This window comes from Danaus plexippus, chromosome 19, assembly GCF_018135715.1.
Source record: "Danaus plexippus chromosome 19, MEX_DaPlex, whole genome shotgun sequence".
Lineage (NCBI taxonomy): Eukaryota > Metazoa > Arthropoda > Insecta > Lepidoptera > Nymphalidae > Danaus > Danaus plexippus.
Window position 1 is genome coordinate 6,759,945 of NC_083549.1, and position 16,366 is coordinate 6,776,310.

Sequence of the window (16,366 nt, forward strand, 5' to 3'; positions counted from 1 at the left end):
TATTTCTTTCGTTTATTATTTTAGTAGGAGTGTTACTGATGGGAATATTAGAAAATAATTCGTCTTGATGTTAAAGTATTTTTTTTTTGTATAAATTTATTTATATTAAAAATTAAAGAAAAATTATATTTGTGAGTCGCTATTTTGTAGATGTGGACTTGTCATATTATGAATATTGACTTTGTAATTATTTTGTGGTAATAATAGAAGTCATTTCTTAAACCGACTTTCCCCTCTATGTCAATAAAACATGTATGTAGTGTATGTATATATTTATTGTCTACTTCTGGAGGACCTGCTTCTCGATCTTCTCCTGCTGCTCCTTGCTCTGTAACTGCTGGAGCGTCAACAGGGACACTCCCAGCTGGTCCTCGCGGCTGAACGGCTGCGACATCTGGCGGAGCCAACGCTTACTTATCTAGGAATGAGAACGTAACGGGTTAGTACTGGGATGTACTAAGCTAATATTACTATAGAGGGTAGGGAAATAAGATTTACGTACAAAATTAAATATCTATGTGCACACGGCACAGTATATACCTGTACGGCTTCCTCGGTACTGAGGTTGCAGAGCGAGTCCCTCAGATGTTCTTGTATCCACCGCGGCAGCTTACTTCTCTTGTCCGAGCGACTGAAGCGCTTATCAGCGAATATCATTATACCGTAGTCCGTCTTGCCTCTGGGAATTGAGAACGAATCACAAATATAAAGAAAAGTATTTTAATCTCTAATGACTTGTGACTTCCATATCACCTCAACGCTCGGCCGACACACTGAGCCGCGTGACGCATCGCGTCGAACGTTAGGAAATCGTTCTCACGGATCTGAAAATAATATATTTTAATATAAAAAATAAAGTTTCTTAAGCGGAAGCTGTTTAGCGACGTATGTCTGTGTCTCAGCCTGGCCGTGTGTTATTTGAATTATATAAATATATAAGCCGTTTACAAAGTCCTTTTAAAGAAATATTTTTATACATCGTTAGTTACCAAATGACTCCCTAGATGGCGTTGTTAATAAAACAATAAATTATATGTTTCCTTCTTTCTGATCTCTGTGTACCTGGAACTGATCTCTCAGGTACTCTAGACGGGCCTTCAATATCCTGCTCTGAGTGAACACGTAAGGTATCCCGAACATGAGGACCGCCCGTCCGAGGTGATGGTCGAAGTCAACTCCCTCCGAGACCTTGCCGCGCGCCACCGATAGCAACACCGCCCCACGACCGCTCTCGCACGCCTGGAGACGATGGACTTAGGAAGTTAATGGACAATAGCAACTCAATATGAAGAAGCCGTCAGTCGTCATTCATATAATATTGGCGGCTAAAATAATATAATCATAAAATATAATAAAGTGATAATAATATGAAATATTTAATATTTATCTCGCAATCTCTCTCTCTTTTTGTCCAACGTCCAACATTTTCGTGTCTCTCACAGTAGCTATTATTTCGTAGTTACTCGTTAAAACTTTAACGTCACGAGAGTGGAGAAGTAAGACTTGAAAGGTTTTCGAACCTTTTTCGGTCTGGAGCGGACAGTTATTGTAAAGCGGACATTAATTTATATAGCACATGGATTACTTCACCTTAATGTAGTTTATTAAGGCGAAGCTGGTCTCCGCCGAGTCCTGCGTCTCGATAAACAGCAGCTTGTGTTTCTGTAAATTGGCGACGACACCTGGCGATACGACACAATACGGGAGAATTTAAAAATAGAACCACATTTATTTTATAGGAATATTTGTGCGTATGTGTTTGTATTTGCACGTGTGTGTGTGTGTGTGTGTGTGCGCTCTGTGGTCCAATATGTATAACAGATATGAAGACAGACGACACAAGTTCAAGTGTGTGCGTGCGTGCGCGTGTGTGCGTTTGTGTATTTCTTGATTACGTTTAAAATATACAAGTATTTCGGACAAAATTTTGCACTTGAGTTTCCAAGGTCCGTACACACCCTGATCATACCAAGCTCCGACCACGCTCTCCAGGTACAGATACGAAGTGAAGAAGCACACCACCCCGTCCGGCACGCAGGCTGATATCTGGATGACATTTAATCTCAAATATAATATCACTGTAGCAACACACTTCAGTCCCAGCAATGAATGTGGCAATTTTACTCCTCGACCGTCTGGTTTCAGACTTATTGTAATTTCAAAATAGATAAAATATTTTATAGGTATTAGTAAGATCGTGTTATCTTCACTTCACTATATCTTCATAGTCACCTCTACTAGTAGTTGTCCGTAGTTCCTTATCACCGCGACGTCTTCTCGTGTCTCGTACTTTGAAGAAATCGCCACTTGGTCGCTACCTTTGGACACTATCTGGAATTATATATATATATATATACACATTTGGTATTCGAATTACAGGAAGTCAGCATGAACCGAACATAGAATGGTGATGTGTTTAATAAAAGAATATATTTTGCATTAAATAGTACAGTTGACATAACATGATACGCTGCGGTTCCATCTGTTGGCAGTAATTATAACTATTTTTTTACATAAATTTATTTTAACTGATGGTTAGCTTGAAAATAAATCGTCCTTAACTAAGGGCTATATATACAAATAATACAAGTTTGCCGCCTGTTTTTACTTGTATGATCGTTCAAACATCAATTGCGTTAATAATATTTGTAAAAAAAATATGAAAATGTTATTAAACTAGACATTTGATTGTTTTGTACACCTTGCAAGATTTCAAATTACTTAAAAACTATAAACTTTACTTTACATACTTATTTTGAATATAACAATAGTGTATAATTGTTACGTTCATAGTGAACTAGCGCCATCTGTTATCGAGTACGTGAAGTTGCTCACCATGGGTAGTATGCAAGGTCGGGCGAGCGTCATAGTGAAGGAGCTCATTACTACGGGGTTAAAGTCCAGGATCTTGGGATACATGTCCAGGGGAGATAGCGTACCTGGATGTGACAGACATATGTTTTTATGTTAACAGAAAATATATAAGAATTTTATGGTAGAATTGAGTTGTGGGACTCACCGGAAGTGATGATGACAGTTTGAAATCTACCGAACACTGGCCGCATGGCTATCGACGAGTCCATACATCTGTTACATACAAAATATATATTAACATAGGTATGTATGTGATAAAATAAAAGTCACACACAGATGTACATCCCAAGCTAATACTCACGAAAAGTGTAGTATTGGATTGGAGACGGTTGGGGTTTTGTCATCGAAGGGCTCTATGATGATGACGAAGCCCTTGGTGTACGTGGACACGAGCGTCGCCAGGTGCGCCACTAGTGTTAAGGAGCCGAAGTTCGAGGGGTCCGGGATCTGGAGGGTCTTCATCAGGGTCTGGAGCCGCGACGACACGAAACGGAGAGGCTTGCGCTCGATACACACGCGAGACGACACGTCCTTTAAGAAACCTGCGAATGTAGGACTAAAACGTTAACAAGGAAGGCTTTGAACGATCGAGGAGTTTGAGGACATGTGACATGTCGATATGACCGAACTGACTTCACTTCAGATCAAACTCACACAGCTTCCACATATGTCAAAGATTATTCAATTCGATCTCTTCGTATATAGAGGTCTCAGACTAGTTGCACGTCCAACCAGAAGTGATAAATATTGTAAATAACTTGTTAAATATCGTTATACTGAGTTGCACACACCGGCCGGCGACTCCTGCACCACGTGCTGTATCCGCAGCCTCGTCTTCAAGTATTCTATGAACCGCTTCAAGAACCCGAGGAAGTGGACCGCGTTCCTGATGTTGCCAGGGACCACCTCTGAAACATTATTACATGAGTCAGCCGGTTTGTAGTGTGTGTGTGTGTGTGTGTGTGTGTGCGCTCTCGTGTGTGTGTGCGTGTTTACCGTTGAGCAGTTCATCAGGTAGTACAGGGTTGCCCAGTATGACGTCACTGTCCCTTAGCTGCGCCGCCTCCCTCAGACCCTCCACCATCTGCTCGTACTCCAGCGCCAGGCGCGCCTCGTCCTCTTGTTTTAATCTGATACAAATGTTTTTATCAGACAGACACACTCCCTGTTGCGGAACGAATGTATTTACTTTGAATTAATAATAATAATTCTAAATATTTTAAGTGTTTGTTATTTATTTATTTTTTCTACTTCAGCCTATCAGAGGCCGACCCGCAGACTGGTCCATCGGAAAGACTGAGGACGGAGTAGTTCTAATGTTGACTATACAAGCTGTTCCTCAAAATGATCTGATATCATCTTTTCGCAAAATGATAGAAAACTGTTATATCGAAAAATAATTTTTTTTTCACGAATTTCTGAATATTTTCGCTTATAACATTTTTATTTTTAATTTACGACGAATGTTACCGGACTAAAGTTGTAGAGAATTTAATTTGCAACGTAAAATTTTAATTTTTTTTTAATCTGATAAATAGTTTAAGAGATATATCGTAAAAAACTATTTCAACCCCTATATTCAAGATGGCGGCCGTGGGAACAGGCGACCCCACATACTTGGTTTTAAATTTACAGGGTCAGTGTAAAGTTAAACACATAAAAATAAATAAAATTGCGTCCTCTAAAAACACAACCCCAAATGTAACTTTTCAATGGACTAAAAAACTTTAAAAAAGTATGATGACATTTATAAAGAAAAATTTTATTCAATTAAATATTCTTTTTAAGTGTTGCCAGGAGTGAAATCATTAAAATTATTAAACACCTTACTGAGCCACATACAATGTTAAAAGTCATAGTGAGTGAAGTTGGGTAGAGAAAAAATGTCTAAACGACATAATACATACTGTGACACAGCTTTTTCTAGCGTCTGTAGTGCTTGCGTGCTCTTATCGATAGTCCGCCTCGTGATCTTCACACTTAGAGAGTCGATACAAACATTATCTATATTATGTGCCTCATCGAACACCACCACAGCCTCCTTGTTCAGTTCTTTCGATACGACTTCAGCTATCTTAGGATCTAATAAGTAATGGTACGAGTACACAACTATCTCAGCGTGGATTATCTGTATGGACAAATAGTAAATCATCAGAATAAAATAACATTATAGTATTAATTCAGTAAAGAACTGAACAATCACAAGGCAAGCATACATTAAAACTCGTAAATTCTCCCACACAGCTACTTATACTGACAATAAAACTGTATTTGGCAATGACAATACATTGTACTCATTATTTTTTTTTGAGTTTTAAATTTGTTAGGTGTAATTTACTCTGACAATACTCACAGCGAATCTAGACAGGAAGTAGGGGCACCAGTTCCTGTCAGCTCCATATTGTTTGAGGTCATCCATAGTGTACACTCCATATGGCAGCATGGACTCGCGACCCTCACGGTTAAAACCCTCATAGAATTGACCTAAATAAAATATATACATCATCAGCACATTAATCCAATGTCTTTATAATGTTGCCGCAGTAAAATTTTGTAGTCACATAAAATATTGACTATTAAATATATGTACAAAACAATCTATCACAGAATAACTAAAAATTTATGGCCAAAAACAAATGCTTTATATTAAAAAATATATATATATATATTATCAAAAGTGTGTTGAATAAATTATTATTAACAACACAAGAGGATATTTAATAATTCTGTTCCTACATGATATATATATATATATATTAAGACATTTAATATATTTACATATGGGCACTGAAGGGTCCTGTTCGTGCCTGTCTCTGATGTAACTGGCCGTTAGCGAATGACATTTCCCATCAACCAGCTTCCCCTCACGCTCTCTTGATACCTGATAAATGAAAATAAATTATATAATCACGGCAACAGTTTAAAATTAACAAACAAAATTTTAACAATAACATTATTGTACATAATTAGGAACTTCATAAATCTCTCTCATACAAATCTAGACAGTTATGTATGTAAATATCTGTATTATATTAAAGTTGTTAATGTTCATGTGTCAATGTTATCAATTTTCATGCATGCATGCATGCTTTCATCAAACAGATAACTAAATATCATAATTTAAAGCTTGGTTAGTATTTAACATTGTATTATAACTACCTCTGGATGTATGCACAAGTTTTTCCTTGAACTGAGCACAACACCCGTCAAGCTCGGCTTCTCACCTTGAGACTTTTCATAATATTTTATAAGATTCTTAAGTTCCTCTAAGACTTTTTCTATTTCAGGTACAGTTCGGGAACAATAGATGAGTTTTCTAAAAAAATATATTTTAAATTATACATTTGTTTTTTTTTTAATACTTAATTCAAACATTAAATTTAATGTACATGAATGAGATATTTATATGAACGGGAAAAGATAATGACCTTGAAATCTTGTCATTACCGTGATTATATATATAATTTCAATTCTTTATTAAGACTACCTCTTACAGACTTAATATTTCTTTCAAGGAAATTTTTTATTTATTGAAGCACAGGATCTAAGTGTGAGATAAAACTTGAGGAACAGTAGGTGAATAATATTAGATGGTATAAAAAATGATTTCCATACTAACCTGACGTGATGTGGGTTTTGTATCATGTAAGCCACGATAAGCGATAACAAGGATATAGTTTTACCAGTCCCTGAAGGCATTTCAAGCAATCCGTGGCCCTGTAAATTAAAATTTATGTGATTGCACAAAAAGAACTGCACTTATTTCAAATTTATGTAGTCATAAATAAAGGTGAATTTGTTGGATATTAATGTTTCCGGTTGAATCTGAATAAGATTACATTTTTAATACTTTTTCGTCGTACGTCTAATATTTATATTATTATTAAGATTTTGTTATGATGCCTGTGATAACCTACAAATTGTTTCACTGTGTCCTTATATTACTTTACCTTAGCATCAAGGGCTCGTTTAAGTTCCAGCATATAGGCATATTGTTCTGGATATATGTAGTCATAAGGGAAATATACCAGTAAACCATCAACGGTCAACCTAGAACAATAAATATTGAATTGTGTACTATAAAAATCTTCTTACTCAATAACAAGCGCATTTTGACAATGTTGAAGCTTAATCTTACTTCATTATTTTATAAAAATTAAACTTCAAAACGTATTTTAACTATAATTCGATAGAGGTTTTCAAGCAGCTAACAACATGTTGTGATAACTGTTTTGAATGTATGTTTTGGCAAGTGTCATTTTTAGTTTAACTTGTGAATTGACAATTTGACTGCTGAAATTTCGTTTAGAAATGTTAGTGTACGAAACACAAAATGCATTGACCTAATAATAAATACAATCGAATATTAAATAATATAAAAAATGATTTACCAATAATTTTAAAAGTTTAAAAATAAGAAACTAAAATTCATGCTTGAAATTAGAGTGTAATGTTAAGTGTAGAGTCATCCTACCAATATTATAAATGTGTAAATTTGTGCTGCATTTTGAAAGAAAAGTACAAAACATATATTTTTTTAAATATGCATTACTATAGCTTAGACCTAAAAATAAAACATAGGTTATAATTTATCCTGAAATTTTGTGTAGTTGCAGTGGGATAAAAACAATTGTTGCATTATGTATGAAGTCACAAGAAGCAAACTATAGATGTCACTGCTGTTATGTATACCACATCTATTGTTTTAGGTTTAAACAGGTTTTATACGTACCCCTGTACCTTCTTCCTGAGGCAAAATGAGGAAAGTCGCAGGCAAAGATTGGTTTGTTATAAAAATAACTGAATCGAAAAGCAAATCGGTTCATCTGTTTAAACGTATAGATAAAATCATTCCTTGTTCAAATGAGTAAAAGTATATTAATTATATCTAATACTTCATAAATAAAAATTTTGTTATTATAGTATTTGCATAGCTTATATTTGCTTTAACTTTTTAAAGTACAACATAGTTTTTGTTTAGCTTAAACGTTAACTATACATATGCGGTACGTCAGATTAATCCGAATACATCGTAATATATAAATACTATTGAACTATGTATAAATATATTATGTTCTTTTTTAAAGTTAAAATAATATTAATTTTGCAGCCAAGAGGAAACAATAAAATAATTTTAAGGGAGTTACAAAATTTTATATATAAGCACATAAAAGATACCAGTGAAAATAATTAAGGAATCAAATAAGTTTACACATTAAGAGATTTTTAAAACGGGTCCAATATTTTACAAAAATAGTAATATCGAAAAAAAGCACTTTGAAGCTTTGACAAAAATTAACGAGTCTTGTAAAATATAATTCAAGTGCCTGGTATTGGAATAAACAAAAAGCCAATTTAATCATCTGAATAAAATAGGTCGTTGAAATATTTTTTTTTGTGCTATTATTATTATTTTAGTCCGGCTATCGGTATTCGAAAAAAAAAAACCAAAGGGGTGTTAAGAAATTCTGTAGAATTCTCTACTACTTTTAGAATTTGAAATAAAATAGGTACAAATATTATTGGTATATTTTGTAGTGGTTCTAAGCACAAATATGACCCTTCATTATTTTTAAGCATGTAGTAAACGTAAAAAGGTATCTATTATTACATAAATATATATTCTGCCAAGGTTTAAGTGGTTCAATGATCTGTGACGGATTAGCAGGATCTAGAGAATACATTTAACTTTCTGAATCCTACTGTCGATTTCCTGTGAGATTCTTATTTCCTAGGATATCATTGAACAAAGAGAAACAAGAACAAAAACGTTGACATTCATTCGAAGTCCAACATCTTCTATTTTACTTAAAAAAACCGCAAAGGATGTTAAAATAACAACCGCAAAGGATGTGAAAAAAAATGCATATCTAATTCAGATCATGTTGCTATCTTTTGTCAAGCCGTTTAAAAAAGATTTCATGATATTTATTGATATTACTGTGATATACATGCAACTTGTTTTTTTTTTTTTGGAAGAGCTAATAATTTTAAACATCAAATTTTTTATTTATCTTTTTCTTACTCCGATGCGATGTAAATTTAGCATGAAGTAGTTTAAAAAGTTGCCTAGAGTTTCTCTTTTTTATCCCTAATATTTTTCTATTTGTGTATATGACTTTGCTTAAATTTTTTAAGTTAAACATCATAAATATGGAAATTAAACAAAAAAGTTTATAGTGATGCCAATTCCAGGATTCGTCTTAGGTCGTTTCTTTTTGCAGTTGTTTTGTTTGTTAGTCGATTTTCAATTCGATTAACAGTATTGTCTTGTTGGTATAGATATTTATGGAACACAATTAAATCTTCAGAGTATCGCTCTTTGACCTCAGTTAAACATCGTAATGATAATAATAAGTTATTTTATTGACTCAGAGAGCAATTGATAGTTAGTATTGAATGAAGTACAGAAAAGTCAACATGAGAGTAGCCGTTCTTGGTGCTGGGATAAATGGATTGGGTTGTGCTGTTAAAATAAAAGAAAAATATCCGAATTTCGATGTCAGTGATTTTCTCGAAATATGTATATAACTTATTAAAATATTCAAAAAGTTTTTTAAGTCTTTATACACGGATTTTTGAAGATGAATTAATGTTCTTGTTTCATATTATGATATTTTTTATAGGTAGTGATAATATCCAACAAATTCACCCCCGACACTACAGGCGATGGTTCGGGCGGGTTGTGGAAGCCGTATTGTAGTGGAAAAACACCACAGACTCTCATAACGTAAGTTAAAACTAATCAAAAATACGTGATACTTCTATTTATTATTGAATAATATGTTTTAAAATAGCATTTACTAAATAATAAGAGTTTTAACAGCAAATGGGGCATGGAATCATACCGATTGTATCACAAGCTTTGGTTGGAAGGAGGCTATGACGTCACATTGGTGCCGCTGTACGATCTGTACAGAGAAAACAAACCCTTGCCAGAGAGACCTTGGTCTAATTTAGTGTTCGGCTTCAAAAACCTGGATGAAAAACATTTGGAATATTTAAATCGACTGCACCATAGTGATTTTGTGTGAGTTTTACTTTCTACTTATGTTATATGATGACAATTTTGATCTTCCATTGTAAATATTTACGTTGTGAATGCGTAATTTTATCTTGATAAAGTAATTATAACTTTCCTCCGTCATTATTACGAAACGTATCTTATAATAAATTATCATAATAACAACATGATAAAGGGAACATTTAAAATTACGTCTATTCAATTAAATTATTCTTTTGCTTTCGTAATTCTTTATTTCAATTTTTTATTTGGTAAATATATATGCTATATTATGTTTTAAAGATAAATTTTAGATCTTTTTTGTAGAAACAAGTATGGCTTAGAAATATTAGGTATGAATATCGTGTTACCAGAATAATAGAAAGAGCTTTTTATTCCTATTTAGGTACAGTCGCTAACAATAAGTTTCGTTATGCATATTAATGCAAAATAAAAATTATAAATAAGATGCAAATATATTTTATTGTTAGTTCAGGGATAACATTCACATCATTCGTAGTGAGACCTAGCACAATGCTAGCTCATCTGACACAGCGGTTCAAGACCGTTGGAGGCAGAATGTTGACGAGGTCTATCAAGTCGTTAGACGATGAAGAGTTGATGACATATGACGTCATCGTTAATTGTTTGGGACTGGGAGCGAGAGACGTTGTACCTGATGACAAAATGTTTCCAGTGAGGGGACAGCTAATGAGGGTAAGAAAATAACTAATAATAAACATCCCACGCCAACTGAAACGTCTATAAAACCTTGTTATATCGTCTTACTTTGACTACTACGTAAAATATGTTTGTGATTTTTTACATTATCTGTTTATTTATATGTTATTGGAATTTCTTCTCTTTAAGCGTTTAAAGCAAATACGACATTTTTGATACAAGTCTTTTTTAGTGCGACGACTTAAATAAATTATGTGACATACAATAATATTGACAAAATCTTCGTTCACGAATATTATAGAATAGAATATTAACCGTCTATTTTTTTCAACCTTACTTAATCTAGAGCCACTTTTCTGTCGCTTCTGGGTTAATTTAGTAAACAAATAAATAAATGCATCTGTCTATAGCTAGAACAAATAAAAAGTAGGTATATATTTGGACACTCTTCTGATTATTAAATTTTGCGTCTTGGCCGTGTTTATAATATATTTAACTGGTTCTGATTGTTTTATAAGCAATATTCAATTAATTATTTAGTATTCTTACAGGTACATGCACCTTGGCTCACTGCGACGATTTACGACGTACAAAATGATATATATATGATATGCACGTGAGTAGTGTTGTGCCTTTAATTTATTTCTTCTGACATGTGATATATATGGTTTTATATAGTACAGATATATGCGTGATGGGAGGAACACAACAAGTCAACGACTACAACAGACAGATCAATGTTGAAGACAGAGATAAAATTTTCAATGGCTGCACTAGTGTTGTGCCCGCAATCAAAGTAAATAATTTCAACATATTTTTTTTTAGCGGGAATCTTAATTCTGATTATTTATAATGAGTATTTTAATGTGTTTTGATTTTGCTTTCAAATTAAACTAGTTTTTATATTATTACATGAAAGCGACATACGACGTCAAAATTTGCATAGATTTCAATGATTTTTATTTGCATTAGACTAAAGTCAATTATTTTTCAAATTGTAATACTTATTTAAAGTTGACACTACTTGGTTTTTCTGACGTAATTCGTATGTTGTGCTTTAAAAAAACTCGTTTAAAAATTGTGTCATTTCTCTTCTCTTTACTTTGAGAAGATATACTTATATATAAAGTGATACTATACGTTTTATATGTGCACTTTACAATCTAAAAATTTATTTCAGAACGCAAAGTTAATATCAGAATGGGTGGGTCTGAGACCGGGGAGGGAAGAAATAAGACTTGAATCGGAAATCATAAACGGCAAATTTTATATACACAACTATGGGCATGGTATGAAAACTTTCATATATATATTGTTTTATATATATATGTATATGTGTATATTTTTATATCGTTTTCCAGGTGGGAGCGGTTTCACTTTGTTTTGGGGATGTGCATCGAATGTATTGGAAATATTCGAGGAACACGTCGACAGGGAACATAATAAACAAAAATCAAAACTTTAAAAATATATATTTGTATATAAAACAGCAAACTTCAACACTTCTATATACAATAAATTCGTATGTTATCTAATTAACAATTGATTTGAACAATGTTTTTTGTCTGTGTCCTTGGCTTCACTGTTTCACGGACACCGTGTCGTAGACATCGGTTCTTCTTTGTATTCTAATTGGTATTTGACACCTGACTTCTTCAACTACCTTCAGATCTGTAAAACATAAACGACCTTTGAAATATAACATCTAAGTTCCTCGCGAAGTTTTTCAGATGCTAAGTGATTTTTATTACTAACTGATAGACACCTCCATCTCGTGATCCCGGTTGGTTCAAAGTAACCGAAACGTAGAGATTATAAAAAACGTGTAGCATCCGAAAATCTTAGTTTCCGGGTTGTCGATTCGAAACCCGGTTACGTGAATAAATTTTTCATTATATTATTTAATTGAATATGAAATAAAAATGAATGTTAAAAAAATCATATAAAAAGAAATTAAATTAATTTGTCGAGGGGTGAGTGTAATCTGTGCGCGTTTAGCACAGCATAGACAAAAAAAAGTATAGACAACTCACGTGTCACCACAGAATAGATTGAGATGACGTATATGCAACTCACCGATGTCCTCGATAATGACGCCGGGTCGTTCGTCAAGCTGACCCCTGACCTGTCCCCAGGGGTCGACGAGGATGGAATGTCCCCAGGCGACGTACCCCGCGGCAGCGTCTCTCGCCGGGCTGATCTGGCCCACCCACAACTGACAATCGTTGGCCCGAGCCCGGCCCAGCAGCTCCCAGTGCTTGGGGCCGGTCGTCATATTGAACGCGCCCGGGTACAGCAACATGGAACACCCTGCAGTCACAGTACACACGCTACAACTAGACCTAGGACTCTCAGTATTCATTGTTATAAAACTAGTATCGTGTGCGGGTAGTCGTTTATATATAAATGTTTTAATTTAATTTGTTACGTACTCGCATATCGTCTTTAAGAGAGAATTTAACATATTTTTTTAAAACTAGACACGAAACTGTTCTGATTCAAGAAGGTTGCTCACGTTAAGGATACGGAAGTGACATTTTTTTGTATATATAAAATTGTCCGCGACTTCGTCCGAATTAAGCGTTAGTTATTACACAAATTAAAGGATAACGTATCATAGTGTTACGATCATTTATTTTATTGTAAAGTTTTTACGAACAAATATTTTATATACGCAAATGACTTCTGATATCTAAGACTTTCAGAACACATTTAGAATCTAAATATAGATATCCCATATGTTATTAATATTTAAAATTAATTCTTTATTTTCTATTCAGTTACGTGTTTAATAAGTCATTGATGACGAACATTGATTTGGCTCTATTATTGGATATACCTTGTTGGGCCATGAGATGCGCGAGTTCGGGGAAGCGTATGTCGTAACATATCCCGATACCGATTCTAACTCCGCGGTAGTCGAAGGTAGTCACTTGGTCACCAGCGCTCAGTACTTCGGATTCCTTGAACGTTATCTTGTTCGGGATGTCTATATCAAAGAGGTGCATCTGTAATTAACATGTTGTTATGTGACGACTTTATGTGCTAGAAACATTATTTCTTTATAGCAATTATCGTGTTTATAAACAAGTTATTTGATGTATCCGTATTCCGTACTATAAATAGTATGAGCATAAAAAAAATTAAATTAGAATTACATACTTAACTTAATTAAAGACTACTATTTATTTACATTATAATTCGGTTGATCCATGTACATATATGTTATCAATTTTAAAACTTTATTTGCGATACTCAAATGAAATCACTTAAAATGGTCAAAATACGCTAATATATGCATATTTAATAATATTTTTATATTTTTAACCTAAAATCATAGTTACCTTTCTATACTGAGCCAGTAGCTTCCCACTGTCATCCCAAACGGTACAAGTGTTATATAGTCTATCGCCACACCGCTCAGGCACGGTCCCTCCGACCACACACACGCCCGCCTCCGCCGCCGCTCTTGATAACGCTCGGCTCGTGGCCCCCGACGGTACTTCCTCCGCGTACTCATTGAAATATTCTTTATAATGTAATTTATATTTTTTTTTATAATTTCTTTCACATTCATTTATCATGACATATATATTTATTGAATAGGATAAAATAAGTTAAATATTTATTTTAACACATAGTTATTATCTATATAGTAAAAGTATAAACACTACTCTTTCGTTTACTACTGAAGCATAAAAAATATAAATCCTAAACCTTAATTCTATTTGCTTTATCTCAAATTTATAACATTGAATTGTTTTTAAGATTGTAAATATAAAAAATATTCCTTTAATTATTGATTTATTTTTTAATTATAAAATTATTTGAGATGTTGGTTACTATATAACATAATTTTCATTTAACTTAATTTTTTTTATATGCATTTTTCTATCAACATCTGTGGTAAAATAATCAGTTACAAATGACAAATCCTCCAATGGCAGATAATAAAATAATCTACTTCCTTTATATCATCAATAATTATAATGCACTTCCTATAATAAAACTTTAATTATCATAACATTGACTCATCTCCAGTGTGCTTTTTGAGTCAGTCTATTTTAAACCAAAATATTTTTCTGTTTAAATTTAACTGTCAGCATTCTAGTTGTTGTTTTGACCATTGATAATTTTTTTTAAATCAATAAAAATATGCAACTTTTATACCAATTATTAAAAGATTGCAGATAATTAAACAAGGTGTTAAAATTAATTCATATTTTTTTTATATCTAAGTATGATTTACTGTTGATGAAGGAGTTGCAGTACAATAATTTTATAAGTAAAAACATCAACTTACTAGTTCCATATGGAGAGTTGAAACACTCTGGCAGAGCTACTACATGAGCCCCTTTCGCTTTAGCTTTGTGTATCTCACTGACAGCAGCGGCTACATTTTTTGCTTTGTCCGGGCCAACAGATAGTTGGACGAGCGCTATTTTAAACCCTGCAAAGTAATACATAGAAAATATATTGAATATGTTTGACAGCATTATTTAAATAAAAGATTTATATTATACTGCTTTTTAAATAAAAAAAATTGTAGGTATTATTATATACTTTTTTGACACTATCAGACTTTGAACCTATAAACTCTTGAGCAATGTTAGTTTCATTAACACAATCGTTTAATTGTGACTCAGTTGCAGGGTAATATATTGAAAGTCTATATTTTTATCATGAATTTTTTATTTAAACATTATTTTTAAGATAAAATATATACTTTTCTTTGTATAATAAAACATGTATAAAACTACTTTGAACTGTTCAAGATCGCCAATAATCTTGGCTAAGATTTTAACCAAAAGCTAATTTAGCATAATCATACTCTTGATATTATATAACACCTACACATAATGTTCATAGAATAAATATTGTGTTATAATAAATAGTTAAATTAATAGTAAATTTATACATAATTTTATTTCAATGAAAATGTAGGAAAACGCTTTATAATAATAGTAGCTAGACATTAACTAACAGCTATGTATTTTGAATACATTAATAAATTTCTTATTGCTTAACGTTATTTGTTTTATAACAAGCTATTCTGTTGTTCACTTAGTGTGGGTTATCAAAAGATAAGAACGAACTGTTTAAACTTGAAGTAATTAGTAAAAACTAAATAATTACTGATTAAAATTAATTTTTGGTACCCATTAAGTCTATTTATTGAACTATTCATTTTTCTAAGTAAAATATAAAAGTGAAGATAGTTTAAATTATATATTCACTATAAAAAACTAAATACTATACCAGTTTGATAAAACATCGGTTTCTTTGAAAATCGCGGATGTACCGCATCTATTGCACTATCACACATTTTAATAAGACGTTATTATATATTTTTTTACAGATTTACCTCTCTTTAACATTATTTACAGCAAAACTATGGCCTTTCACTGAGCCCTCTTGCAGTAAACACTGATAGTTATTACTTATCAACCACAGTTGTCACTTATCAAATGACTGTTGAACGTCTGGAGATTGACTGGCGTTATGCGGACATTTTCAATGTTTATATATTATTATACCCTACATTTCGTATTTAGTTACAGCGTCGCAAGGGGGGGGATTGTAGGCGGTAACATTTTCTGAAATTCTTCTTTGTTCGATTCAATAATATATCTATTATCTATCCTAGTCTTTAGGGTAAAGTAAGGCTCTGGCTTCTATTCATGTCCGCACTTTGTCATAAACCCCAATATTATTTAAAGTTATGTAATTTGATATTCGTTAATCACTCTAAAAGCTTACATGTATTAAATTTGCTTTTTCCATTCTAAATAAAGAAAATAATTTTTA

The 16,366-nt window shown here is 32.8% G+C and overlaps 3 protein-coding genes across 5 annotated transcripts; 1 reads left to right on the forward strand and 2 right to left on the reverse strand.

The window, feature by feature from the left end:
- Window positions 1-257: 257 nt before the first annotated feature.
- Window positions 258-7,129, reverse strand: LOC116768251 (general transcription and DNA repair factor IIH helicase subunit XPD). Of its 2 annotated transcripts, XM_032658932.2 has the most exons (19): window positions 7,013-7,129; window positions 6,825-6,924; window positions 6,494-6,591; window positions 6,034-6,190; window positions 5,653-5,755; window positions 5,228-5,358; window positions 4,782-5,002; window positions 3,871-4,004; window positions 3,666-3,782; window positions 3,176-3,416; window positions 3,020-3,087; window positions 2,836-2,939; window positions 2,233-2,331; window positions 1,959-2,046; window positions 1,591-1,682; window positions 1,063-1,239; window positions 754-824; window positions 541-679; window positions 258-418 (listed from the first exon to the last, which is right to left on the reverse strand). In XM_032658932.2, the coding sequence occupies exons 1-19, from the start codon at window positions 7,015-7,017 to the stop codon at window positions 281-283; spliced, it is 2,283 nt and encodes a 760-aa protein (XP_032514823.1). In that variant the 5' UTR covers window positions 7,018-7,129; the 3' UTR covers window positions 258-280. The 2 variants fall into 2 exon arrangements, 1 of the variants encoding a protein (XP_032514823.1); XR_009753017.1 differs by lacking the exon at window positions 754-824.
- Window positions 7,130-9,082: 1,953 nt separating this feature from the next.
- On the forward strand, window positions 9,083-12,093 carry LOC116768228 (D-amino-acid oxidase). The gene is made up of 8 exons (XM_061523591.1): window positions 9,083-9,375; window positions 9,501-9,604; window positions 9,701-9,904; window positions 10,369-10,594; window positions 11,110-11,174; window positions 11,237-11,354; window positions 11,739-11,847; window positions 11,920-12,093. The coding sequence occupies exons 1-8, from the start codon at window positions 9,274-9,276 to the stop codon at window positions 12,021-12,023; spliced, it is 1,032 nt and encodes a 343-aa protein (XP_061379575.1). The 5' UTR covers window positions 9,083-9,273; the 3' UTR covers window positions 12,024-12,093.
- LOC116768087 (omega-amidase NIT2) lies at window positions 12,014-16,082 on the reverse strand. 2 transcript variants are annotated; one of them, XM_032658720.2, is made up of 6 exons: window positions 15,924-16,082; window positions 14,862-15,008; window positions 13,903-14,087; window positions 13,398-13,566; window positions 12,635-12,868; window positions 12,014-12,229 (listed from the first exon to the last, which is right to left on the reverse strand). In XM_032658720.2, exons 1-6 carry the CDS (start codon window positions 15,934-15,936, stop codon window positions 12,138-12,140), a joined length of 840 nt encoding a protein of 279 aa, XP_032514611.2. In that variant the 5' UTR covers window positions 15,937-16,082; the 3' UTR covers window positions 12,014-12,137. The 2 variants fall into 2 exon arrangements, with proteins under 2 accessions (XP_032514611.2, XP_032514610.2); XM_032658719.2 differs by having other exon boundaries at window positions 15,818-16,046.
- Window positions 16,083-16,366: the final 284 nt, after the last annotated feature.

Coding starts and splice junctions, on each gene's coding strand:
- LOC116768251 (XM_032658932.2), bottom strand. Junction 1,683..1,958: donor CGGAGCTTGGTATGATCAGG/GTGTGTACGGAC, acceptor TCGTATCGCCAG/GTGTCGTCGCCAATTTACAG. Junction 680..753: donor TGTGTCGGCCGAGCGTTGAG/GTGATATGGAAG, acceptor CTCAATTCCCAG/AGGCAAGACGGACTACGGTA.
- LOC116768087 (XM_032658719.2), bottom strand. CDS start 15,884: ATGTGTGATAGTGCAATAGATGCGGTACATCCGCGATTTTCAAAGAAA. Junction 13,567..13,902: donor TACTGGCTCAGTATAGAAAG/GTAACTATGATT, acceptor TGTTAATTACAG/ATGCACCTCTTTGATATAGA. Junction 12,869..13,397: donor GCATCTCATGGCCCAACAAG/GTATATCCAATA, acceptor CTGTGACTGCAG/GGTGTTCCATGTTGCTGTAC.
- LOC116768228 (XM_061523591.1), top strand. CDS start 9,274: ATGAAGTACAGAAAAGTCAACATGAGAGTAGCCGTTCTTGGTGCTGGG. Junction 10,595..11,109: donor TGAGGGGACAGCTAATGAGG/GTAAGAAAATAA, acceptor GTATTCTTACAG/GTACATGCACCTTGGCTCAC. Junction 11,355..11,738: donor GTGTTGTGCCCGCAATCAAA/GTAAATAATTTC, acceptor AATTTATTTCAG/AACGCAAAGTTAATATCAGA.